Source organism: Bombina bombina, chromosome 1, assembly GCF_027579735.1.
Source record: "Bombina bombina isolate aBomBom1 chromosome 1, aBomBom1.pri, whole genome shotgun sequence".
Taxonomy (NCBI): Eukaryota; Metazoa; Chordata; class Amphibia; order Anura; family Bombinatoridae; genus Bombina; species Bombina bombina.
In genome coordinates, this window is record NC_069499.1 from 846320029 (window position 1) to 846345959 (window position 25931).

General features: G+C 40.0%; 1 protein-coding gene across 4 annotated transcripts in view; it reads right to left on the minus strand.

Moving 5' to 3' along the window:
• NFAT5 (nuclear factor of activated T cells 5) overlaps positions 1-25931 on the minus strand; it is a 436025-nt gene that overhangs the window by 112284 nt on the left and 297810 nt on the right. For all 4 annotated transcript variants that reach the window (XM_053699472.1, XM_053699473.1, XM_053699475.1 and 1 more), the window contains 3 exons: positions 16436-16570; positions 16285-16337; positions 14985-15117 (listed from right to left, as the gene is read on the minus strand). In XM_053699472.1, coding sequence (XP_053555447.1) covers positions 14985-15117; positions 16285-16337; positions 16436-16570 — 321 coding nt within the window. The remainder of the gene's footprint in view (positions 1-14984; positions 15118-16284; positions 16338-16435; positions 16571-25931) is intronic.

Below are 25931 nucleotides of genomic sequence, written 5' to 3' on the forward strand. Positions count from 1 at the left end.
CTGCCCCTGGGCGGATGAGATTTAATCCTATCCGGTATCCCTGAGATACCACCTCTGGAGATTGAGAGGACAGGAGATTTTAGTAATCATGTCAACCTCTCAGTGAGAGTATTGATGAAAGTTAGAGTCTGGAGATGCAGGTTAAGTTTGTCGTCCAGATATGGAAACACTGCAATATCCTGAGATATGATCACAGACAAAGGGGCACCCAGTACCTTTCTGAATATTTTTGGAGCTGTAGCAAGTACAAAAGCCACAAATTGAAAATACCTTTAGAAACTGGAAATGTTCTCTGTGAATTGGAACATCAAGGTAAGCATCCTATAAATCTTTTGTGGACATAAACTTACCTTGTTGAGCAAAAGGTAGAATAGTCCGAATAGTTTCCATTTTGAAAGATGGAACCTTTACAAACTTGTTCAGAGCTTTCAGAACCAAAACTGATCTGAAAGAACCTTCCTTCTTTGGAACAATGAAAAGATTTTAATATAATCACTCCAACAGCTTCTTGATCTGAGACAGACCTGAAAAAAGATTGCGCTTTTACAGGATTCCTTGGAACATTGGAAAGAAAAAACCTTCCTCCGGGAGGCCTTGTTCTGAATCCTATTCGATATCCCTGAGATGCTATAATCAGAACCCAGGGATCTGGAACAGACTGAAACCAAGCCTCCTGAAATAGTTTTAATCTGCTCCCTATCAGAACCTCTGGATCGGGGGCCACATCTCCATGCTGTCTTGGTAGTAGGGATACATTTCTTACCCTGCTTTGACTTGTTTCAGTTAGCACTAGGTCTCCAGACTGAACCAGAGGAGCCTTGCTTCTCAGCAGAGGAGTCAACCTTTTTTTCCTTATTCTGACGAAAGGAACGAAAATGTTTGGAAGCTTTAGATTTCCCTCTAGACTTTTTGTCTGGAGGAAGAAAAGCCCCTTTACTTCCAGTAACAGCAGATATTATAGAATCTAAATCGGAACCAAACAACTTCTTTCCCTGAAAGGAAAGAGATAATAATCTGGATTTTGACACCATTTCAGCAGACCAAGATTTAAGTCATAAGGCTCTCCAGGCAAGAACTGCCAATGACATGCTTTTGACATTAATCTTCATAATATCAAACACAGCATCACAAATAAAAGAATTGGTACTCTTGAGTAAACTCAAACAACTTGCACTAGCAGAGTCATCAGAATACTATTCTTAAAAGCTAGACAACCATTAAATAGAAGCAACAGCCACATCATCAATATAATAGCTGTCCTGAGAAAATACTCTGCTTGTAAAAAGGCCCTATTTTTTTAAATAATAATAAAAAAAAAATTGTTCAACTTTAAACAAAAAAGAGGAAACATCAGGTTCAATATCAGTTGAATATTTCTCATCACCAGAGGAAACTTCACCATCTGAAGACATAACAGTAACAGGTTTCAGGGCTCATAGAACTTGTAGAAAGTCTGAACTGAAGTTTTACGCTTGATTGAAGGCAGGAGAGCATCCAGTGCATTTAGAAACTGCAGCATTGATAAAAAAAAAAAAAAAATCACAGTAGGTGAAAAAAGTCAGTATTCTCCTGTAATGAACAAACAGAAGATATGTTGATACCCAAATAAACAGCATTAGGTTGGTCTGAATGCATTAATAATTCTAAACATGAGTCACATAATGAGCTGGATAAGGCACCTCAGCTGTTTTTAAATAAGAACACCTAATAATGGTAGAAAGATGTTCAGGAGACTCAGATTTTGTCCTTAAATCTACCCAAGAAACTGACTGCTACATTATAGCATATGGCAAAGCAATGCAATGTAATAAAGCACTATAATCCCCTTAAAAAGCTCTTTAAGAATAAAGATTACTTAACCCTCCTAAGTAGTTTTTTTTAAATAAACTCACAGGTACAATGCACGCTACGCCAAACTGCAAAACAAAGCAGAAGACATGAACATAAAATCCGAAGGGCAGGGTCTCGGGCCTCTGGTGGGCGCCTCCCGCCTCAGACGGGCCCCTCCCGCCTCGGGCGGGCGCCTCCCGCCTCGGGCCTCTGGCGGGCGCCTCCCGCCTCGGGCCTCTGGCGGGCGCCTCCCGCCTCGGGCCTCTGGCGGGCGCCTCCCGCCTCTGGCGGGCGCCTCCCGCCTCGGGCCTCTGGCGGGCGCCTCGGGCCTCTGGCGGGCGCCTCCCGCCTCGGGCCTCTGGCGCACAAAAAAAAAAAAGCTATAAGGAATTTTTGAGTGCCAAAAACTCAATATGCGCATAGCCGAGGGCGAATTTGTGCTTACCCGACGTGCAGAAACCAACTGACGTGCAAAAGAATTAGAGAAAGACTAAAAGGGACATGTGCTAAACCAACAAGCGTTAACCCGACGTGCACAACTGCAACGCGCATAAACCAACAAGCCGACATGCAAAATTCAAACTAAGCATGCCATAAAAGCAGACGAGCGCAAAGCAAAACAGCAAGGGATTATTGAAAAAGATTCTGTCCTAGGGCCATATGTATTATCAAATATACAAACTAAAAAATTGCCCATAACATAGCTACAGAGTGTCAGATATATATAGAAATATATATCTAAAAATAGAAAAAAATTTTTAGAGTTAGCCTCTTTTTTTTTTTTTAAAGAAAAAAAAAAAAAGTTTCCATTTTTTATCCATAGGCTATCTAAATGAAGAGCTATCCTTCAGAGCGATAGTAGTATGCTTAACCAGCGTGGAAATAGCGCCATCCACCTTTGGGATGGATCCCCACAAATCTAATTGAGTCAAGGACCGGGAATTCTTTTTTAAAAAGTAGACGAGGGGGAAAAACAGAATTTATGCTTACCTGATAAATTACTTTCTCCAACGGTGTGTCCGGTCCACGGCGTCATCCTTACTTGTGGGATATTCTCTTCCCCAACAGGAAATGGCAAAGAGCCCAGCAAAGCTGGTCACATGATCCCTCCTAGGCTCCGCCTACCCCAGTCATTCGACCGACATAAAGGAGGAATATGCATAGGAGAAATCATATGATACCGTGGTGACTGTAGTTAGAGAAAATAATTCATCAGACCTGATTAAAAAAACCAGGGCGGGCCGTGGACCGGACACACCGTTGGAGAAAGTAATTTATCTGGTAAGCATAAATTCTGTTTTCTCCAACATAGGTGTGTCCGGTCCACGGCGTCATCCTTACTTGTGGGAACCAATACCAAAGCTTTAGGACACGGATGATGGGAGGGAGCAAATCAGGTCACCTAGATGGAAGGCACCACGGCTTGCAAAACCTTTCTCCCAAAAATAGCCTCAGAAGAAGCAAAAGTATCAAATTTGTAAAATTTGGTAAAAGTGTGCAGTGAAGACCAAGTCGCTGCCTTACATATCTGATCAACAGAAGCCTCGTTCTTGAAGGCCCATGTGGAAGCCACAGCCCTAGTGGAGTGAGCTGTGATTCTTTCAGGAGGCTGCCGTCCGGCAGTCTCATAAGCCAATCGGATGATGCTTTTAAGCCAAAAAGAGAGAGAGGTAGAAGTTGCTTTTTGACCTCTCCTTTTACCAGAATAAATAACAAACAAAGAAGATGTTTGTCTGAAGTCCTTTGTAGCCTCTAAATAGAATTTTAGAGCACGAACTACATCCAAATTGTGTAACAAACGTTCCTTCTTTGAAACTGGATTCGGACACAAAGAAGGCACAACTATCTCCTGGTTAATGTTTTTGTTAGAAACAACTTTCGGAAGAAAACCAGGTTTAGTACGCAAAACCACCTTATCTGCATGGAACACCAGATAAGGAGGAGAACACTGCAGAGCAGATAACTCTGAAACTCTTCTGGCAGAAGAAATTGCAACCAAAAACAAAACTTTCCAAGATAGTAACTTAATATCTACGGAATGTAAGGGTTCAAACGGAACCCCTTGAAGAACTGAAAGAACTAAATTGAGACTCCAAGGAGGAGTCAAAGGTTTGTAAACAGGCTTGATTCTAACCAGAGCCTGAACAAAAGCTTGAACATCTGGCACAGCCGCCAGCTTTTTGTGAAGTAAAACAGATAACGCAGAAATCTGTCCCTTCAAAGAACTTGCAGATAATCCTTTCTCCAAACCCTCTTGTAGAAAGGATAGAATCTTAGGAATCTTTATCTTGTTCCATGGGAATCCTTTAGATTCACACCAACAGATATATTTTTTCCATATTTTATGGTAAATTTTCCTAGTTACAGGCTTTCTAGCCTGGACAAGAGTATCAATGACAGAATCTGAAAAACCACGCTTTGATAAAATCAAGCGTTCAATCTCCAAGCAGTCAGTTGGAGTGAAGCCAGATTCGGATGTTCGAATGGACCTTGAACAAGAAGGTCCTGTCTCAAAGGTAGCTTCCATGGTGGAGCCGATGACATATTCACCAGGTCTGCATACCAAGTTCTGCGTGGCCACGCAGGAGCTATCAAGATCACCGAAGCCCTCTCCTGATTGATCCTGGCTACCAGCCTGGGAATGAGAGGAAACGGTGGAAATACATAAGCTAGGTTGAAGGTCCAAGGCGCTATCAGTGCATCTACTAGAGTCGCCTTGGGATCCCTGGATCTGGACCCGTAGCAAGGAACCTTGAAGTTCTGACGAGACGCCATCAGGTCCATGTCTGGAATGCCCCATAATTGAGTTATTTGGGCAAAGATTTCCGGATGGAGTTCCCACTCCCCCGGATAGAAAGTCTGACGACTCAGAAAATCCGCTTCCCAATTTTCCACTCATGGGATGTGGATTGCAGACAAGTGGCAGGAGTGATTCTCCGCCCATTTAATTATTTTGGTCACTTCCTCCATCGCCAGGGAACTCCTTGTTCCCCCCTAATGGTTGATATATGCAACAGTCGTCATGTTGTCTGATTGAAATCTTATGAATTTGGCCTTTGCTAGTTGAGGCCAAGCTTTGAGAGCATTGAATATCGCTCTCAGTTCCAGAATGTTTATCGGGAGAAGAGATTCTTCCCGAGACCATAGACCCTGAGCTTTCAGGGGTTCCCAGACCGCGCCCCAGCCCACCAGACTGGCATCGGTCGTGACAATGACCCACTCTGGTCTGCGGAAGCTCATTCCCTGTGACAGGTTGTCCAGGTTCAGCCACCAACGGAGTGAATCTCTGGTTCTTTGATCTACTTGGATCGTCGGAGACAAGTCTGTATAATCCCCATTCCACTGTCTGAGCATGCACAGTTGTAATGGTCTTAGATGAATTCGTGCAAAAGGAACTATGTCCATTGCCGCAACCATCAAACCTATTACTTCCATGCACTGCGCTATGGAAGGAAGAAGAACAGAATGAAGTACTTGACAAGAGCTTAGAAGTTTTGATTTTCTGGCCTCTGTCAGAAAAATATTCATTTCTAAGGAGTCTATTATTGTTCCCAAGAAGGGAACTCTTGTTGACGGGGACAGAGAACTTTTTTCTATGTTCACTTTCCACCCGTGAGATCTGAGAAAGGCTAGGACAATGTCCGTATGAGCCTTTGCTTTTGACAGAGACGACGCTTGAATCAGTATGTCGTCCAAGTAAGGTACTACTGCAATGCCCCTTGGCCTTAGCACCGCTAGAAGGGACCCTAGTACCTTTGTGAAAATCCTTGGAGCAGTGGCTAATCCGAATGGAAGTGCCACAAACTGGTAATGCTTGTCCAGAAAGGCGAACCTTAGGAACCGATGATGTTCCTTGTGGATAGGAATATGTAGATACGCATCCTTTAAATCCACCGTGGTCATGAATTGACCTTCCTGGATGGTAGGAAGAATTGTTCGAATGGTTTCCATTTTGAACGATGGAACCCTGAGAAATTTGTTTAGAATCTTGAGATCTAAAATCGGTCTGAATGTTCCTTCTTTTTTGGGAACTATGAACAGATTGGAGTAAAACCCCATCCCTTGTTCTCCTAATGGAACAGGATGAATCACTCCCATTCTTAACAGGTCTTCTACACAATGTAAGAATGCCTGTCTTTTTATTTGGTTTGAAGACAATTGAGACCTGTGGAACCTCCCCCTTGGGGGTAGTTCCTTGAATTCCAGGAGATAACCTTGAGAAACTATTTCTAGCGCCCAAGGATCCTGAACATCTCTTGCCCAAGCCTGAGCAAAGAGAGAGAGTCTGCCCCCCACCAGATCCGGTCCCGGATCGGGGGCCAACACTTCATGCTGTTTTAGTAGCAGTGGCAGGTTTCTTGGCCTGCTTACCCTTGTTCCAGCCTTGCATCGGTCTCCAGGCTGGTTTGGTTTGAGAACTATTACCCTCTTGTTTAGAGGGTGTAGAATTTGAGGCTGGTCCGTTTCTGCGAAAGGGACGAAAAATTTGGCTTATTTTTAGCCTTAAAAGACCTATCCTGAGGAAGGGCGTGGCCCTTTCCCCCAGTGATGTCTGAAATAATCTCTTTCAAGTCAGGGCCAAACAGTGTTTTACCCTTGAAAGGGATGTTAAGCAATTTGTTCTTGGAGGACACATCCGCTGACCAAGACTTTAGCCAAAGCGCTCTGCGCGCCACAATAGCAAAACCTGAATTTTTCGCCGCTAATCTAGCTAATTGCAAAGTGGCGTCTAAGATAAAAGAGTTAGCCAATTTAAGTGCTTGAACTCTGTCCATTACCTCCTCATACGAAGATTCTTTATTGAGCGACTTTTCTAGTTCTTCGAACCAGAAACACGCTGCTGTAGTGACAGGAACAATGCATGAAATTGGTTGTAGAAGGTAACCTTGCTGAACAAACATCTTTTTAAGCAAACCCTCTAATTTTTTATCCATAGGATCTTTGAAAGCACAACTATCTTCTATAGGGATAGTAGTGCGTTTGTTTAGAGTAGAAACCGCCCCCTCGACCTTGGGGACTGTCTGCCATAAGTCCTTTCTGGGGTCGACCATAGGAAATAATTTCTTAAATATAGGGGGAGGAACAAAAGGTATGCCGGGCCTTTCCCATTCCTTATTTATAATGTCCGCCACCCGCTTGGGTATAGGAAAAGCAACGGGGGGCACCGGGACCTCTAGGAACTTGTCCATCTTACATCATTTCTCTGGAATGACCAAATTGTCACAATCATCCAGAGTAGATAACACCTCCTTAAGCAGAGCGCGGAGATGTTCTAATTTAAATTTAAAAGTAATAACATCAGGTTCAGCTTGTTGAGAAATTTTTCCTGAATCTGAAATTTCTCGCTCAGACAAAACCTCCCTCCTGGCCCCTTCAGATTGGTGTGAGGGTATGTCAGAACCATTATCATCAGCGTCCTCATGCTCTTCATTATCTAAAACAGAGCAATCACGCTTTCTCTGATAAGTGGGCATTTTGGACAAAATGTTTTTAATAGAATTATCCATTACAGCCGTTAATTGTTGCATAGTAAGAAGGATTGGCGCACTAGATGTACTAGGGGCCTCTTGTGTGGGCAAGACTGGTGTAGACACAGAAGGGGATGATGCAGTACCATGCTTACTCCCCTCGCTTGAGGAATTATCTTGGGCAACATCATTATCAGTGGCATCATTGTCCCTACTTTGTTTTATGTCACATTCATCACATATATTTAAATGGGGAGGAACCTTGGCTTCCAAACATACAGAACATCGTCTATCTGATGGTTCAGACATGTTAACAGGCATAAACTTGATAACAAAGCACAAAAAAACGTTTTAAAATAAAACCGTTACTGTCACTTTAAATTTTAAACTGAACACACTTTATTACTGAATATGTGAAAAAGTATGAAGGAATTGTTCAAAATTCACCAAAATTTCACCACAGTGTCTTAAAGCCTTAAAAGTATTGCACACCAAATTTGAAAGGTTTAACTCTTAAAATAACGGAACAGGAGCCGTTTATACATTTAACCCCTATACAGTCCCTGGTATCTGCTTTGCTGAGACCCAACCAAGCCCAGAGGGGAATACGATACCAAATGACGCCTTCAATAAGCTTTTTCAGTGGTTCTTAGCTCCTCACACATGCATCTGCATGCCTTGCTTTCCAAAAACAACTGCGCATTAGTGGCGAAAATGAGGCTCTGCCTATGACTAGAAAAGGCCCCCAGTGAAAAAGGTGTCCAATACAGTGCCTGCCGTTTTTTTAATACATCCCCAAGATTAAAAGAACTATTTATAGTTATACTGAAACAAGATCTATCAGGAAGAGAAACCCATCTATCAGGAAGACCATCCTAAGACTGAGAGCTGCCTACCTTGTCTTGGATCCATTTATCTATTGGGACTGTATCAATATTACCCACTTGGACTTTATGTTGGTACATCTTATAATTTATGTATAAGCATATTTGTATATTCTACTAGTAACTATTTAGGTTTTTGTTATTGCTTCAGCATTTGTTTGTTTGATACGCCTTAGGAGGCGCCCCCTAAGGGTAGTTATACACACTGGTGTGCATTACACCCTCACTTTCCCATTATTTATAGTTATAATCCACTAAATATACTTATAAAGTAATCGTTTTAGCCCAGAAAAATGTCTACCAGTCTTTAAAGCCCTTGTGAAGCCCTTTATTCTTATACTAAACTAAGAAAATGGCTTACCGGTTCCCATAGGGAAAATGACAGCTTCCAGCATTACCAAGTCTTGTGAGAAATGTGTCATACCTCAAGCAGCAAAAGTCTGCTCACTGTTTCCCCCAACTGAAGTTAATTCATCTCAACAGTCCTGTGTGGAAACAGCCATCGATTTTAGTAACGGTTGCTAAAATCATTTTCCTCTTACAAACAGAAATCTTCATCTCTTTTCTGTTTCAGAGTAAATAGTACATACCAGCACTATTTTAAAATAACAAACTCTTGATTGAAGAATAAAAACTACATTTAAACACCAAAAAACTCTTAACCATCTCCGTGGAGATGTTGCCTGTGCAACGGCAAAGAGAATGACTGGGGTAGGCGGAGCCTAGGAGGGATCATGTGACCAGCTTTGCTGGGCTCTTTGCCATTTCCTGTTGGGGAAGAGAATATCCCACAAGTAAGGATGACGCCGTGGACCGGACACACCTATGTTGGAGAAAAGAAGTTTCCCATTCGTTACTAATAATGTTCGCCATCTTAACTGGTACAGGAAAAGTCAGAGGGACCTTCCTATCTTCGTAAACCCTGTCTAATTTAAGGATCTTAGGCTCCTCAGGGAGTGTAGACTCTGGAACCTCTAGAGTAGACAGAACCTCCTTTAATAAAAAAAGCAAATGCTCAATTTTAAATCTAAAAGGAGGTTTCCTCCGCTGAAAGAGATTTAATAACTGAAGTCTCCGACACAGAAAGTTCACCCTCTGAAGCTACAGAGATTAACTCATCCTTGGATAGCTAGGATATAGTAGATACATCCAACAAATATTTAGATGAGACTAGGTCAGGAGAACTTTGTTTAACCTTTCTTTTGTGTTTGTTAGAGAGAGGTAAGGCACTCAGGGCTGCAGACACTGCAGACAGGAGTGGAACCTTCTAATGTAGTATAAGAGAAAAAAATTAGTCACAAGGTGGGATAGGATAGTTACCTACTAAGCCTATTACAAGCTCTTCTCAAGAGCAGTTGCAAAATCATGTTTTTAAAAAAAAAAATTAAAAAAATGCGTCTTTGGAGATGATTTACAAAGCTTGTACTGGGAATAAGTAATGTAAAGCTCACATTACAAAAAGTGTGTACATAATAGCACTCGGCTACTCGTTATTTTCAGGGCAGATATAGAAGCATAGGTCTCTGAAGGAGGACCAAGGACACTTATTAAAAATGAATTTTTATTGTGACAAAAGATAAAAAGGATTAAAGAACCCTGGTAAAAACACAGATCTACCATGTACTCGTTTCGAATAAAGTGTATATCACTCTTTAGGATATTGGTATGCTATATATCTAGTGAAAGATTACCAAAATGATCAAATGAGTTGAATATATATATACACTATCAGTGGAGGTGGTAGTCTAGATCAGCGGTCGCCAACCAGTTGTCCATGGACCACTGGTGGTCCATGAGAAGATGTTGGTGGTCCTTGACACCATCAAGCAGGAATTAGTCTCCTCTGATAATAATAATAATATAATAATAATAACTAGTATTTATATAGCGCCTTTCTCTCTTTTTCAGTGCTCGCTCTCGGAATTCACCAAATCGGCAGCTGAATAGTAATAGTTGTTATTACCCAATTTAATGGTACTCATTTTATCGACCTCGGAAGGATGAAGGGCTGAGTCGGCCCTGCCGGGATTTGAACCTGTGACCTTGGATCTTTTAAACAGGCTTTTGTTGTAGTCAGGGCATTTACCAACTGAGCTACCTCACCGGCCTTGATGGTGACGCCCCCGTCGCGCCACAACTCCCTACAGTGCCTGGCTGGACATCAATGAAAACCGACGGAGGAGGAGTTAAATTAAAATCTCCCTATGTAGTAGCACTGCGCAAATTGCATAGCTAGATTGTATTTTTAACTCTTCCCGCCCGGTGCACTGCTCAGAGTAAGATGCTTCCATTCTAAAGCCAGCCGAGTTTGGCATAGTCTTGGCTTGAAATAGTGGAATTAAAGTATATAAAAAAAGAAAATCTTAAAAAAGAGATTCTGTCTTATATTTAATTTATTTTCTTCCCTTTTTCTGTCTCTTTGTAGTAGTTTTCCTAATTCCTTCAAATGGACTTACATCACGGTTTGTCTTCCTCCCCTCAATCTTTTTTTTTTATTATTATTATTAAATATTAATTATTTTTAATTATAATAATTTTCCCACGCACAAAGCCTTTCCACCTGAATTCCAGTAATTGCCACCCAGCAGATCAGCCTTATTCCAGTAGTATTATAGTAATTGCCAGTAACATCAGTCGTCATTAGCTCACATCCATATTGAGAGCTTTCTGATATAAACTTTATTTATGACTCCGATGTCTGTCCATGATCATAAGTAGTTTTGAATAATTCCTAATTGGGGAGGTAACTTGGAAGTCTTGTGGTTCTTTTAAACATAATTCTTTTAAACCCCTACTTTCTGCCTCTCTGTTTCCAGTTTAAAAGTTGGCACTCACCCTTCATCTGTCATTTGGAAGTATTCTCTCAGTTCTGTCATTTAGTTAGTTAATTCCAAAAAATAATTCTTAAAAATGTGTAATTATATATAAATAATGTAAACTTGGCTATGGTTATACTAGTTATGTACAGTATGTATATATATATATATATATATATATATATATATATATATATATATATATATATATATATATTTACACTCAACACACATACACATTATAGAGGTTTGTACCTTTTAAAAAAAAAAAAAAAAAATTCATGTTAGTGGTCCACGGGATTCTAAATTGTGAGTTTAGTGGTCCCTGAGGTCCGAAAGATTGGCGACCCCTGGTCTAGATTATGCAATATTCAAACATTCGCTATAAGGTCCTAAAATATAAAGCGGTTATGCTGGGGACAGGACACTGCCTACTAGGGAATAAAACAGTAGGTATCTTAAGAATATAAGCAGGTCTACTAAGAGGCGCTGATATCATGTTGGAACTACAATGCTAATAGATTAGTAGAAATGCATGCCAAGTATCAGTAGGTAAAAAAATTATCAGTAGGTATATAGCCCAAGTGGGGTCATTACTATATAGAGTAGATTCTTACTAGTAACCTATATGCAAGGATGTGTGCTACAGCGTACTAAAATGTTAAGCGGTTTCGCTAGTATCTAGGACACTGCCCGCTGCTGAGTGAGATAGTGCATGTAGTAAGTATACAGGTACTAAGATGTAGAGCGGTATCGCTAGTGTGTAAGACAACGCCCGCTGCAGAGTTAGATGGAGCGTGTAATAGGTATACAGGTACTTGAATGTTAAGTGGTTCCGCTAGTGTCTTTGACAATGCCCGCTGCTGAATTGGACAGTACTTGTAGATAGTATACAGGTACTGGTCTACTGGGAGCCACTATTATCTTGCTAACAATGTAATGTTGATGCGTAAATTGCAGCAATGCTGCTTACAAGTATCAGTGGCGAAATAATTTAGCAGTTAACTGAAAGTGCCTCGTTGCCCGCTATATGGAAACAGTACAGAGTTAATACTGCCGAATGCAGCTGATGAATTTCAAGCTCAGCATTTGTCTCGTGACCATTATAGCGATATTATGTATATACAACTATATCGGATAATAGATTTCAAAAGTACATGGAGAAATGCAAATTAATAAACTGAGAATCACTAGATTCTCACTCCCCTAACATGTTTCGCTAAGAAAGCTTTACAAAGCTTCTCTGCGTATTTTGTTCAGATTCTATTGCTTTGAGGTTTTGCTTTTTCGCAAACCGCTTTTGGCAGGAAAGTCCTTCAGACTGCAGTGTCGGCAAATTAAGAACTGCCAGAAAAAATGTCCCACCCTTTCTGTAACATAGACCATCTGCTTGGGTATTAATCATATATGTTATGGAGGACTGTGGACCATCATTTTATGAAAGAAAACAAAATGTATGCTTACCTGATCAATTATTTTCTTTCGGAATGATGATGAGCAACAGTTCTAATGACCCTGCTTTGTATTTCCTACCTATATGTTTCCTATTCTCTATCTGGCTATACGTTAAATTAAGAAAGAGGTGGGAGGGATTTCTAAGCTCTGATATGGGTTCAGGACCTCTTCCTAGTGGCGAGAAGTAAATCCCATATGTTATTAAGGACTGTGGACCATCATCATTAAATCTGAAATTAGTTGTTTTTCCCACTGTCCTGGAAAGGAAGGAGTGCAACAATATAAACAGTGATTGTTAATCAGGAGCTGATTTATATATCCCTAATGAACAACAAATGAGAAGATCAACAATACTTAAGATGTTTTTCACTGCTAGTGTCCAAATGTTCCAAAACAATACCATTTTTGCCAAGATAAGTTTAGTTTAACCCCTTAATGACAACTGACGTACCAGGTACGTCAAGCAAAAACTAACTGTTAATGACAATAGACGTACCTGGTACGTCAGTTGTCTTAGAGAGTGCTGGAAGCGATCGCAATCGCTTCCAGCAGCTCTCAGGGTATTGCAGTGATGCCTCGATATGGAGGCATCCTGCAATACCTTTTAACAAGCCTCCGATGCAGAGAGAGCCACTCTGTGGCCCTCTCTGCACCGGTAACAATGGTGCTGTTTTCGGGGGGAGTGAAATAAGGAGGAAGCAGCATGCGCGCGCGCACACATTACTCACTGACACCAATGGAACAAAAGTTGGAAAAAAAAAAGTTAAAAAAAAAGTTAAAAACATAAAAAATATATATATATATATATATATATATATATATATATATATATATATATATATATATAAAAGGATCGGGGGGGGGGGGGGTTGGGGGTATTGAGGGGGGGCTGCTACACTACAGAAAAGTTTGAAAATACTGTTTTTCGGGGCAGTACCCAAGATGGCGGCAATTAAGTAGCAGGGAGGGTTATAGAGCTGTTTGGTGGGGGATCAGGGAGGTTGGGGGCTAAGGCAGGGCTCCATTACAGCTGAATACATTTTTAAAAAAAATAAAATAAAAAGAAACTCCTCTTATTTAGTACTGGCAGACTTTCTGCCAGTACTTAAGATGGCGGGGACAATTGTGGGGTGGGGGAGGGAAGAGAGCTGTTTGGGAGGGATCAGGGGGTGGGATGTGTCAGGTGGGAGGCTGATCTCTACACTAAAGCTAAAATTAACCCTGCCAGCGCCCTACAAGCTACCTAATTAACTCCTTCACTTCTGGGCATAATTCACGTGTTGTGCGCAGCAGCATTTAGCGGCCTTCTAATTAACAAAAAGCAACGCCAAAGCCATATATGTCTACTATTTCTGAACAAAGGGGATCCCAGAGAAGCTTTTACAACCATTTGTGCCATAATTGCACAAACTGTTTGTAAATAATTTCAGTGAGAACCCTAAAATTGTGAAAAATTTAAAGTTTTTTTTAATTTGCTCGCATTTGGCGGTGAAATGGTGGCATAAAATATACCAAAATGGGCCTAGATCAATACTTGGGGTTGTCTACTACACTACACTAAAGCTAAAATTAACCCTACAAGCTCCCTGATTAACCCCTTCACTCCTGGGCATAAAACACGTGTGGTGCGCAGCGGCATTTAGCGGCCTTCTAATTACCAAAAAGCAACCCCAAAGCCATATAAGTCTGTTATTTCTGAAAAAAGGGGATCCCAGAGAAGCATTTACAACCATTTTTGCCATAATTGCAGAAGCTGTTTGTAAATAATTTCAGTGGGAAACCTAAAGTTTGTGACAAAATGTGTGAAAAAGTGAACATTTTTTTTAATTGATCGCATTTGGCGGTGAAACGGTGGCATGAAATATACCAAAATGGGCCTAGATCAATACTTTGGGATGTCTTCTAAAAAAAAATATATACATGTCAAAGGATATTCAGGTATTCCTGACAGATATCAGTGTTCCAATGTAACTAGCGCTAATTTTGGAAAAAAAAAGTGGTTTAGAAATAGCAAAGTGCTACTTGTATTTATTGCCCTATAACTTACAAAAAAAGCAAAGATCATGTAAACATTGGGTATTTCTAAACTCACAACAAAATTTAGAAACTATTTAGCATGGGTGTTTTTTAGTGGTTGTAGATGTGTAACAGATTTTGGGGGTCAAAGTTAGAAAAAGTGTGTTTTTTTCCATTTTTTCCTCATATTTTATAATTTTCTTTATAGTAAATTATAAGATATAATGAAAATAATGGTATCTTTAGAAAGTCCATTTAATGGCGAGAAAAACAGTATATAATATGTGTGGGTACAGTAAATGAGTAAGAGGAAAATTACAGCTGAACACAAACACCACAGAAATGTAAAAATAGCCATTGTCATTAAGGGTAAGAAAATTGAAAAATGTTCCGGTCATTAAGGGGTTAAAATGATTTTACAAGATCTGAAATAAAGAGATTTAATTGTGGAATGCGTAGTATGTGTACAGATTTTATGAAGTCAACAACATCAAGAAGAATTCAGGGGTACTCACACGGGTCTGGGGTGTAGGTGAATGGCTGCACTTCATGTGATCGCCCTGCATTTGTAACTATGAATATCACAACAGAAACAGGAGTAGTAATATGCTGGTCATGATATGGTGGCACTTTTACAACAAGATGATTCTGCATGAAAAAAAACCCAATTACTTCTGAGTAATAGTAACTCTTCTCACATATGTATTATTACAGTGGCCACAACTTGTGTTGTATGGTTTTGATTCTCAATGAAATGCTCAAAACTACAAAAACTTTCCTACCTTCAGGGTGGCTTTATTTATTTGCTAGGGTTATATACTCCTTTTATTACTCTGTGCCAGCTTCAGTCTGTCTTAGCCAGTAAACTTTTACCGCTATGTTTCCATTCAAAAAGGCATATTTAATGACTCTGGTTAAGTGCTAGCTAGTTTTGCATTTATGGAATTACATTAAGTAAATGTATTAAAGGGACTATCAAGTCAAAATAAACTTTTATGATTCAGATACAGCATGCAGTTTTAAGACACCTTCCAATTTACTTTCGTTAGCACTTTTTTATATGCACACTTTCTAGGAAACAAGATCCTTCTGAGCATATGCACAAGCTCGCAGGGTATATGTATACTAGTCTGTGATTGGCTGATGCCTGTCACATGGTACAGGGGGCTGGAAAATGAGTAGGTGTTAAATCATTGTCTTTTTATTATGCACTTGTTAATCATGTAATTCTACTGCATTGAGTGGTCTTTTAAAGAAATTATGAAACACATGAGAAGATAAACGTGACAATGAGAAAAAAATCCATTGGTTTAAAATAATTTAGAAAACAATCACCCTGCTACAAATTTACTGCCACCCCTCAATTAGGACATCTTCCAGGCAGTGTTACATTTTTGTTGGAGTACATAAATGGTAAAAGGGAAAGATAAAGATCTGTTTGCCAAATGGTGTAGTCATACCCATGCTGAAAGCTTGGTGTACTATAAAGTGTATGCTTTTTATGTGAGGCTTGTTTGGATTAGGGAGGTTTCAGTATACTGCCACATCCTTGGTTGTAGATCTTTACCAATCTGTACTCTGCATTTGAGGAAATATTTCCTTTTAATCAAGAAGTGTATCCCTACAAATGTGACCTTATGCCCAAGAGCTCTTGGTATAAAATGTTCATTGATTGCCCATGTTCCCAAATGTTCATATACTTCTCTTCTAGAGCTTGATCTTCTAGGGACTTGTCAACTAACTGGTAAAACAAATAATGAACGCTAAACTCTTCTGTATTCGGATAGACATGTAAATTACACCTTGTAATAATACCTGATGAAACAATTCCATGTCAATTTCAGCTTCTGCTTTCCAAGAAGTATCATCTAAATAAAAACAATATGGAATCCATGAACACTTAAGTATACAATTAGGGCAATCGGAATTTTTCATAACAGAGGTTGTGAGTCTGGTAAATACACACCTGAGATGTTCTCCTGGAAAATAACTTTTGCCCCTTTGAGAAAATTTTTGCCAATCAAGAATAATTCTTCTTCCCCTTTCACTGAACAGATGTGCAAGCTCTTCTTTAAAATCTCAGGGACTCCAGCAGGTTGGGCTAATATACAAAGGGAGAAATGTTTAAAAAAGAAAATGAATGCAACGGCTAACAAGCTAGAAAAAAAAAAGGAAAGTGTACATTCAACACTGGCCTTGCAATGATTTATTTATATGGCACTAAGGCATTTCATCTGATAAGAATTTGCCCTTGCAAAGAAACAAATAGGTTGTGAATTATAGTTGCATTTTTTTTTCCTCTTACAAACGACTGGGCAAATATTTGGAACTTTGCCATAATCACTAAAATGTACAATTAATACAATATTCTTTTAAAATGATAGTCTAGTCAAAATTAAACTTTCATGATTAAGATAAGACATGCAATTTTAAACAACTTTCCAATTTACTTTTATCATCAAATTTGCTTTGTTCTGTTGGTATTTGTTAAAAGCTAAACCTTGGTAGGCTTATAAAACGATTTCTAAGCTGTTGAACTGTGTCTTATGTCAGTGAATTTTGACAGTTAGAGTGTGCTAGTTCATATGTGACATATAGATAGCATTGTGCTCACTCCCGTGGAGTTCTGTATGAGTCAGCACTGATTGGCGAAACTGCAAGTCTGTAAAAAAAACTGAGATAAGGAAGCAGTTTGCAGAGGGAAATTGCAGTTATACAAAACTGGGTAATGGGTAATAAATGGATTATCTTTTTAAACAATACAAATTCTGGAGTAGACTGTTCCTTTAAGTAACATACTTTGTCAGCAACTTAAAGGGACATGATAACCATATTTTGAAACACTTCAAAGTGATGCAGCATAGCTGTAAAAAGCGGACTAGAAAATATCAACCAAACATCTCTATGTAAAAAAGAAATATATTTTACCTCCAAAATGTCCGAAGTATTCAAACTCCATTGTAAAGGACTTTAAGCAGCAAATCAGTATGCTTGTCCCGGAACTTGCAAGAAAGCATGCCTCATGCAAACTCATATTTTATTTCCCTTTTCACTTAAAGGGCCACTGTAAGTAAATATTTTCTATGCCTGTTACTAACTAACTACCCCAAATACGCTTTCTATCAATAGCATTTCATTAACATATCTCTACCGTATATCAGAAATCTTGTCTGCAAATTTAATTGTTTTCCAAACCCACTCCGTGGGTATCCTTTGCTCTGTACCAATCCGTTTACAATACCTAGGTTTCAAAATGGCGCTTTAAACACAAAGTTATTGGTTTAAGTATTTTGAACACACAGTGCTGAAAATAGTGGGCAGGATAACGTGACATCATCGGCGAATAAAATAAATAACTTTTAGAACGTTATGAAACTTCGTTTTGCAGAAAATATAGGTCAGTAGGTTTTAATTAATGTTTATTAACTTTAATATGTTAGTTGTTTTGCTTAAAAATTATAACAGAAAGTAATCCTTTAAAGGAAGTTTACTATGAAATATCATCAGATTATGTTTACAAGATAAATTCCTTTCCTTCCTGATAGGGAGAGTCCACAGATTCATTCTTTACTGTTAGAAAATACAACACCAGGAGGAAGCAAAGGCGCCCCAGCCAAATGCTTAAATATCCCTCCCACTTCCTCATCACCATAGTCAATTCTGCCGAGGGAACATGGAAAAGTAGGAGAAATATCAGGGCATAAATGGTGCCAGAAAAATAATATAAATAATAGGGGGCCGCCCTTAGACAAGAACAAAAAACGGGCAGGGGCCGTTGACTCTCCATATATGAAAGGAAAGGAATTTATTGGAGTCCACGGCTTCATTCCTTACTGTTGGGAAAACTATACCCAAGCTCCAGAGGACACTGAATGAATAACGTGAAGGAACAAAAAGGAAGAGGCAGACCCTATTCTGAGGGCACCACAGCCTGCAAAACTTTTCTCCCGAAAGCTACTTCAGCCGAAGCAAAAACATCAAACTAATAAAAATAAGAAAAAGTATGTAAGGACCACCAGGTACCCGCCTTACAAATCTGATACATAGAGGCCTCGTTCCTAAAGGCCCAAGAGGAAGCCACTGCTCTAGTGGAATGAGCCGTTATCCTCTCAGGAGGATGATGTCCCGCTGTCTCGTAAGCTAAGTGGATAATGCTCCTTAACCAAAAAGATAGGGAAGTCGAAGTAGCCTTCTACCCCTTCCGCGAATAGACAACAAACAAAGAAGAAGAATGTGTAAACTCAGTAGCCTGAAAAAAGAACTTCAAGGTGTCAACACATCCAAATGGTGAAGTAAAAGTTCCTTCGATGAAGAAGGATTAGGACACAAGGAAGGAACCACAATCTCTTAATTGATGTTGCGATCTGACACAACCTTAGGAAGAAAATCTAATTTAGTACATAAAACTGCCTTATCTGCATGAAAAATCAGATAAGGGAACTGGCATCGCAAAGCAGAGATCTCAGAAACTCTGCGCGCAGAGGCCATAGCCATTAAAAAGAGAACCTCCCAAGATAACAATTTAATGTCAACGGAATGCAGAGGCTCAAACGGAACCTGTTGCAAAACACGAAGGACAATGAGGATCAATGAGGATCCCCAGATCTAAACACAGGTCTCATCCTAATCAGAGCCTTAACAAAGGACTGCACGTCTGGAAGCTCAGCCAGCCTCTTGTGTAATAAAACCGACAGAGCCGAAATCTGTCCTCTCAGGGAACTAGCTGAAAAGCCCTTCTCCAGTACCTCCTGGAGAAAAGATAAGATCCTGGCAACCTTAACTCTATGCCAGGAAAAACCACGCTCTTCACACCAGATTAAGTAGGTCCTCCACCCTTTGTGGTAGATACACCGAGTAACTGGTACGAGCATAAATAAGAGTATCAATGACAATCAGAAAAAACTCCACGCAGTCAGCTTCAGAGAATCTAGATTTTGATGAACAAATGGACCTTGTAACAGCAGGTATCTGCGACAAGGTAACTTCCACGGAGGAGATGAAGACATCCCAACTAGATCCACGAATCACATAGTTCGTGGCCACGATGGAGCAATCGGGATTACTGATACCCGCTCCTGCTTGCTGCGGGCCATCCCTCGAGGAAAAGCGGTAATGGCAGGGCACTGCCAGTGAATCTATTAGATCCGCTTGGGGATCCCTCGACCCGTACCTGGGTAGCTTGGTATTGAGACGGGACGCCATGAGATCTATCATATCTAGCATATCTCTGTAAGCACCTCAGGATGGAGAGACCATTTCCCTGGGTGGAAGGATTGCCTGCCAAGAAAATCCACCTCCCAGTTGTCCACACCCAGAATGTGGATCGCTGACAGCGAACAGCTGTGGGCCTCCGCACACTCCAGAATCTGAGATACTTCCTTCATTAACAAGGAACTTCTCGTTCCCCCCTGATGATTGATGTAAGCCACAGAGGCTATATTGTCCGATTGGAATCTGATATACTGGGACAAACCCAGAAGTGTCCAAGCCTTCAAGGCATTGAAGATTGCCCATAGTTCAAAAATTGTTTGGGTGGGAGGACTCCGGAGTCCACAACCCCTATGCCTTCCTGGCACCCCAAACAGCTCCCAATCTGAATAGGCTTGTGTCTGTAGTCACAATCTCCCAGGATGGTCTTAAGAAGTACGTCCCTCGGAACAGATGATCTGGACAGAGCCACCAAGAGAGCGATTTTCTCGACCAGCTGTCTAATACAATCTGTAAAAACAGATCAGAATGATCACCGTTACACTGTCTCAGCATGCAGGACACCATGAGACCAATCACCTCAATACACGGAGCCACAGAGGGACTCAAGAAGGTCCAGAGGGCAAGACATGCCGAAGTTAGCTTGCAATATCTCTGGTCTGTTAGAAATATCCTCATGGTTATCACCCAGGAATTTCACCCTGGTACTTCGGATAAGAGAATTCTTTTCCAAGTTATCTTCCATCTATGTGATCGAAGAAGACTGAGAAGGGACTCCCAGTATTCTTCCGTAAGACTACAAGATGGTGCTTGCACCAGAATATCATCCAAAGTATGGGGCTACTATAATACCCTGAGTTCTGGCAACGGCTAGAAGAGCCCCCAGAACCTTCGTAATTCTTGGAGCAGTAGCTAGGCCAAACGGAAGGGCAATGAACTAGAAGTGCTGGTCCAGGAATGCAAACCTCAGGAACTGAAAGTATTCCCTGTGGATTGGAACATGAAGGTAAGTGTCCTTCAGATCTATAGTGGTCATAAACTGGCCTTCCTGAACTAAAGGAAGGATGGACCTTATCATCTCCATCTTGAAGGAAGGGACACTGAAAAATTTGTTTAAGCAATTTAGGTACAGAATTGGGCGGAAAGTTCCCTCCTTCTTTGGGAGCACGAAAAGGTTTGAATAAAACTTCAAACCTCTTTCTTCGAGAGGTACTGGGACAACAACTTCTAAGGAGGATGGGTCTTTAACGCAATCTAGAAAGGCATACCTCTTTTCTTGTTTGTAGACCGGTTCAAAAGTAGGTATCTGCCCCTGTACAGATGAGATTTGAAGCCTATCCTGAGCACGACCTCCAGGACCCACAGATCCTGTACATCCCTGAACCAAGCGTCTGAAAAAAAGATAGTCTGCCCCCTACACGATCCGATCCCTTCCATGATGATTAGTTTTCGGCAGGCTTCTTATTCTGCTTGGACTTATTCAAGGACTGAGCTGGCTTCTAAGTACTCTTGGGTTGCTCGGGCTTGGAGGAGGATAGTTGTCGTTGGGATTTGTCAGAACGGAAATTAGAAGATTGTCGTCCCTTAGACTTGTTGTTCTTATCTTGCGGAAGGAAGGCATTCTTGCCTCCGGTAACCGTAGAAATAATGGAGTCCAGGCCTGGACCAAATAAAATCTTTCCCTTGAAGGGAAGAGGAGTCTGGACTTAGAAGTCATATCTGCAGACCAAGACTACAACCAGAGCACCTGGCAGGCTAGGGCAGCAAAGCCAGAGGCCTTTGCATTTAGCCGAATAATTTGCTTGTTCGCATCACAGATAAAAGAAATAGCAATTCTCAGAGCTTTAATTCTGTCTTAAATATCCTCAAGAGGAGACTCCACCTCAATGAATTCTGACAAAGAGTCGCACCAGTAGGTAGCTGCTCCGGCAACCGCAGCCTCCAGTTGAAATAAAAAATCTTGTATGTTGAAACATCTTTCTCAGAAAGGTTTCCATTTTCTTATCCATCAGCTCTCTGAATGAAGAACTATCCTCAAGAGGTATAGTAGTACATTTAGCAAGAGTAAAGATAGCACCATCAACTTAGGAATGGAGCGCCACAAATCCAGTTGAGAGTCTGGGACCGTGAACAACTTTTTTAAATTAGACGAGGGGAAAAAGGAAGAACCAATTCTTTCCCATTTGTTGTTAAAAATTTCTCCATTTTAACCGACACAGGAAAAGTCAAAGGAACTTTCCTGTTTTCGTAAACTCTGTCTAATTTAGATATCATAGGTTCTTCAGGCAGCACGGCCTGTGGAACCTCTAATGTAGGCAGAACCTCCTTTAATAAAAAAATGCAAGTGCTCAATTTTAAATCTAAAGGACGGTTCCCCCCCAGTAGGAGCCTTAAACGCTAAGGACTCCGACCCAGAAAGTTCACCCTCTGAAGCTACAGAGGTTAATTCATCATTGGATAACTGGGACGTTAACTAAATCCGATAAATATTTAGATGACTCCGGGTCAGGAGATCTCTGTTTAACCTTTCTCATGCATTTATTAGAGCGAGGTAATGCACTGAGGGTCGCAGACACCGCCGTTTGTAACTGCGCTGCAAAGTCCACAGGAAGAAGGCCCCCTCCGGATGGAGGATTAGATGTTCTACAGGGAACGGCATGTGGAGTGGATAATGTAGCAAGGGTAGTAATCTCACAGGATGCCGGAGTCCTGAGAGGTAGACGGCTCAGAGGAACTAATAGCCTTAGCAGGCTTGTCTCCCTTCTTAGACTTTATAACGGTGTTAAGGCATGTGGAACATAATGGAGTGTACAGGAAAACCACGGCCTCCTCACAATATAAAACAGGTATGATTTAGTACAGAAGAAGTACCTTCTAACATGTCAGAGTCCTCCATAGCTCAGGTTCTACCCACAGAAGGACACAAAAAAAAAACTGAGGAAACGCTATCATCAGATTGAAGTCTCAGCCAGAATGGAGGAAATGCACATAGACCACATGCTATGAAAAGTATAGCAAATTAATAGGAGCTGTGCAACACTTTCAAAAACAAAAGTGAAACCCGTTTGTTCCAGCCAAAAACACAGTCTATGAGCCCAGAAAATAAAATCACACAAAGCAGCATGTAAATAATTAATACACTGATTAATTAACCCCAAATGTTTAATAAATCCCCCTCAGAGGATATTAACCCTGGATCCTATGAAGGTATAAAGGAGCAACACTGTGACCCTGTTGCAGCGTTTTACGTGTAAAAAAAATTAAACAATCTTAGCTCCAGGATCCATGCTGTGAAACAGAACACAGCCTCTCAAGTGTGACAGTCTTATAGCAGCGCTCCTGACATGGACTTGAGTGAGAGAAAGCAGGCAGTGGAACTTGTCAACACTGATTGCTTAGGAACTGTTAGCAGTAGTCTGGATGGTTTCGCAGAAAAACTTTCCCTGCCTCTCCAGACTCTAACTTTCATCAATACTCTCACTTAGAGGTTGACATAACTACTTAAAACTCCAGATAAAATAAAGAATAGAAAAATTACTCCACATGTAAAGTGAAATGTAAAGTGAAAAGCCGGGTATATATACACTGTCACAATCACAGTCACACCTGGTTAGCGTGTAAAAAGAGATTTTTGGCGTGCAGTTTGTCACATGTCTTGGGTATTTAATTTCACAATAATTCAATTTCTAATTTATAATTCCTGATAAAACTGCACATGTGTTTGAATGCTACTTTAAATGTGCTACTAATCTCAATTTATTTTTAGTGCATCTTCAACTATCTGCATATATATGTGTTTAATCGTTTTGTAGTGATACGGTACCCTATGAGATTCTTATGTCTCAGCAGTGAAACACTTAATGTTGTTCCCTTTAATTAGGTGAGGGTTTAAGGGTTTGTGTTTTTATTCTCCAATGGGTAACTTTCGTTTGGTATAAAATTATGTGACTTTTTTAGAATCAGCACAGAACACTGTTTACGTGCATCAGTATAAAATTATGTGACACCTGTTAGAATGTATGGTCTATGATTACGGCTACGCATTGCCGAAACGTGTAAAACCGTTTCTTCACCTACCTTGCCTTGGTGCCCATGTACCTTTTAATTGATACATTAAAGCGTTTTTGTTTTAATTTTTGAAGAGGTGGTTTTTTGAGGATCATTTTTTTGTTATACTTAAAACTCCAGTCCTATCTCGAAGGGCAGATAGTCTTTTTTTTAGGACTCTCCGAATCTTCTGACACTTCTCTGCCACTTTGTATCGTGACGAAAGGCAAAGAATGACTGGGGTAATGAGGAAGTGGGAGGGATATTTAAGCCTTTGGCTGGAGTGTCTTTGCTTTCTCCTGGTGGCCAGGTGTTGTATTTCCCAAAAGTATGGAATGAAGTCGTGGACTCTACCTATCTTAGGAAAGAAACGGTTCATAACCTCAGCATTGCTAATGCCGATCGGCTGCTGTTCATTTCTTCCTTTTTTCTTTTTTTTTTTTTACCTGCAGCTGGGCAGTAACTGAAAGATAACTTTTTACACAACACTTACTCTGGTGATCTGAGGAAATTTGTGAGGTAAAGTATCTTCCTTTTTTACATAGAGATTCTCATGTGATAATTTCCTGTCAGCTTTTTACAGTTATGTTGCATCACTTTCAAGTGATTTAGCATATAAGCATTATGTCCCTTTGTTTGTCACAAATAAAACATTTATATTCTAATAAATAACATAAATGAGCAACAAAAATTTTGGTTTTATGAAAACCAAAAAAGTGAAAAGCTGCAAATTAGTCCATATAGGATGCATTATAATACAATTATATCTTTCAAGAAGTATGTTGTTTTCAAGCACACAATAAAATATCAGACATCACCTAAAGACAAGATAACATAGTTTGGGCTAGCATACATTGGTTCTTCTTATAAAGATCTCACAATTGTGTCTTCTTAAGTCATGTTGGAAAAAAACATTTATAAATACAGATAAAAACATATCAGCACTGGGGGTGTAGATGGCGTTTTTTTTTTCAGTTCCAGTTCTCAGGCCTCTCTAACAGGACAGATTGTCATGATATGTGAAATTTTTAAATGATTGTTAACCATGTTTATTTAACTACTCATATACAAGAGAATCCTGAAAACCTGGCATGTTACGGAGGTTTGAGAACTGGATAGTAAAAACCCTGGTATATGGCCATTAATTACCAATGTAGATAGAAACACACCCCAGAATTTACCACTACATAGCCTTTCTTGCAGCAGTTAATTCATAAATAGCTAAGGCCAAGTCCAATGTAGAAAAAGTGAGATGGAACAAAAGAAAATGAAATCAATCTTTTCATAGCTTTGCGCCGTTCCCTATGTAGCACTTTAAAGGAGGGACGGACAGAAACTCCATGATTTCAGAGGGGTGTAAAATTCCTCATCTAACTGCTACATATCTCTTATTAAGCAGTATTGAAATGGAGGGTAATGTGGGGATTGCTGACAAGATCTAGAAATTAGAGTAAGTATGAATTTCATTCAGCTAACCACTGCAACACTCAAAGAATTTTTACCAAGTAATAAGGTAAAAAGATGGGCAGAATAAGATAGGATAAAATGTACAAACTCAACTGAACACGTAAAAAACAAAAACCCAGCTATGATTTATTAAAATCTCACACAAGATTTTCTAGCAAATTAAGCCGCCATAAAGGAAAACAAAAACATATAAACTATAGTGCTCCAGACACGTGGTAAGATGTTTAAACTGTTGCCTTCACAGCTCCTCAGAAGAAATGTCCACACCCAATAAATGGAAACTGCTTTTGTAGAATAAACATATGGCACCAGAGAAACAGACGCCAGCAAATAATCCCTACAAAAATAGTAGTCTTACAAACTTAACTAGCCTGTCAGATTGTTACTATTCTTTATTTGATCAAAATATGTAAAAACAGCAAGTCACATCCAAGGCTGGACATCTATTCCCCGCAACCAAAAAAAAAACATTTACAAATTAGAGTTTTAAGCCACATAGATAAAGTAACAGCTGTAGCTTTCTGACCCTTGTGAGGGCCAGAAAATGTCACAAAATAGAAGAAGGTCTGAAATCTTTTGTGGATAGAACATGATATTTGAGAGCTCTCACAACATCCAGATTGTGAAGAAGACGCTCCTTAGAGTTCTAAGAGGCTGGACAAAAGGACACAGCTCATGATGAAGGAAAATATACTTTCTTTCATGTAATTGGCAATAGTCCATGAGCTAGTGACGTATGG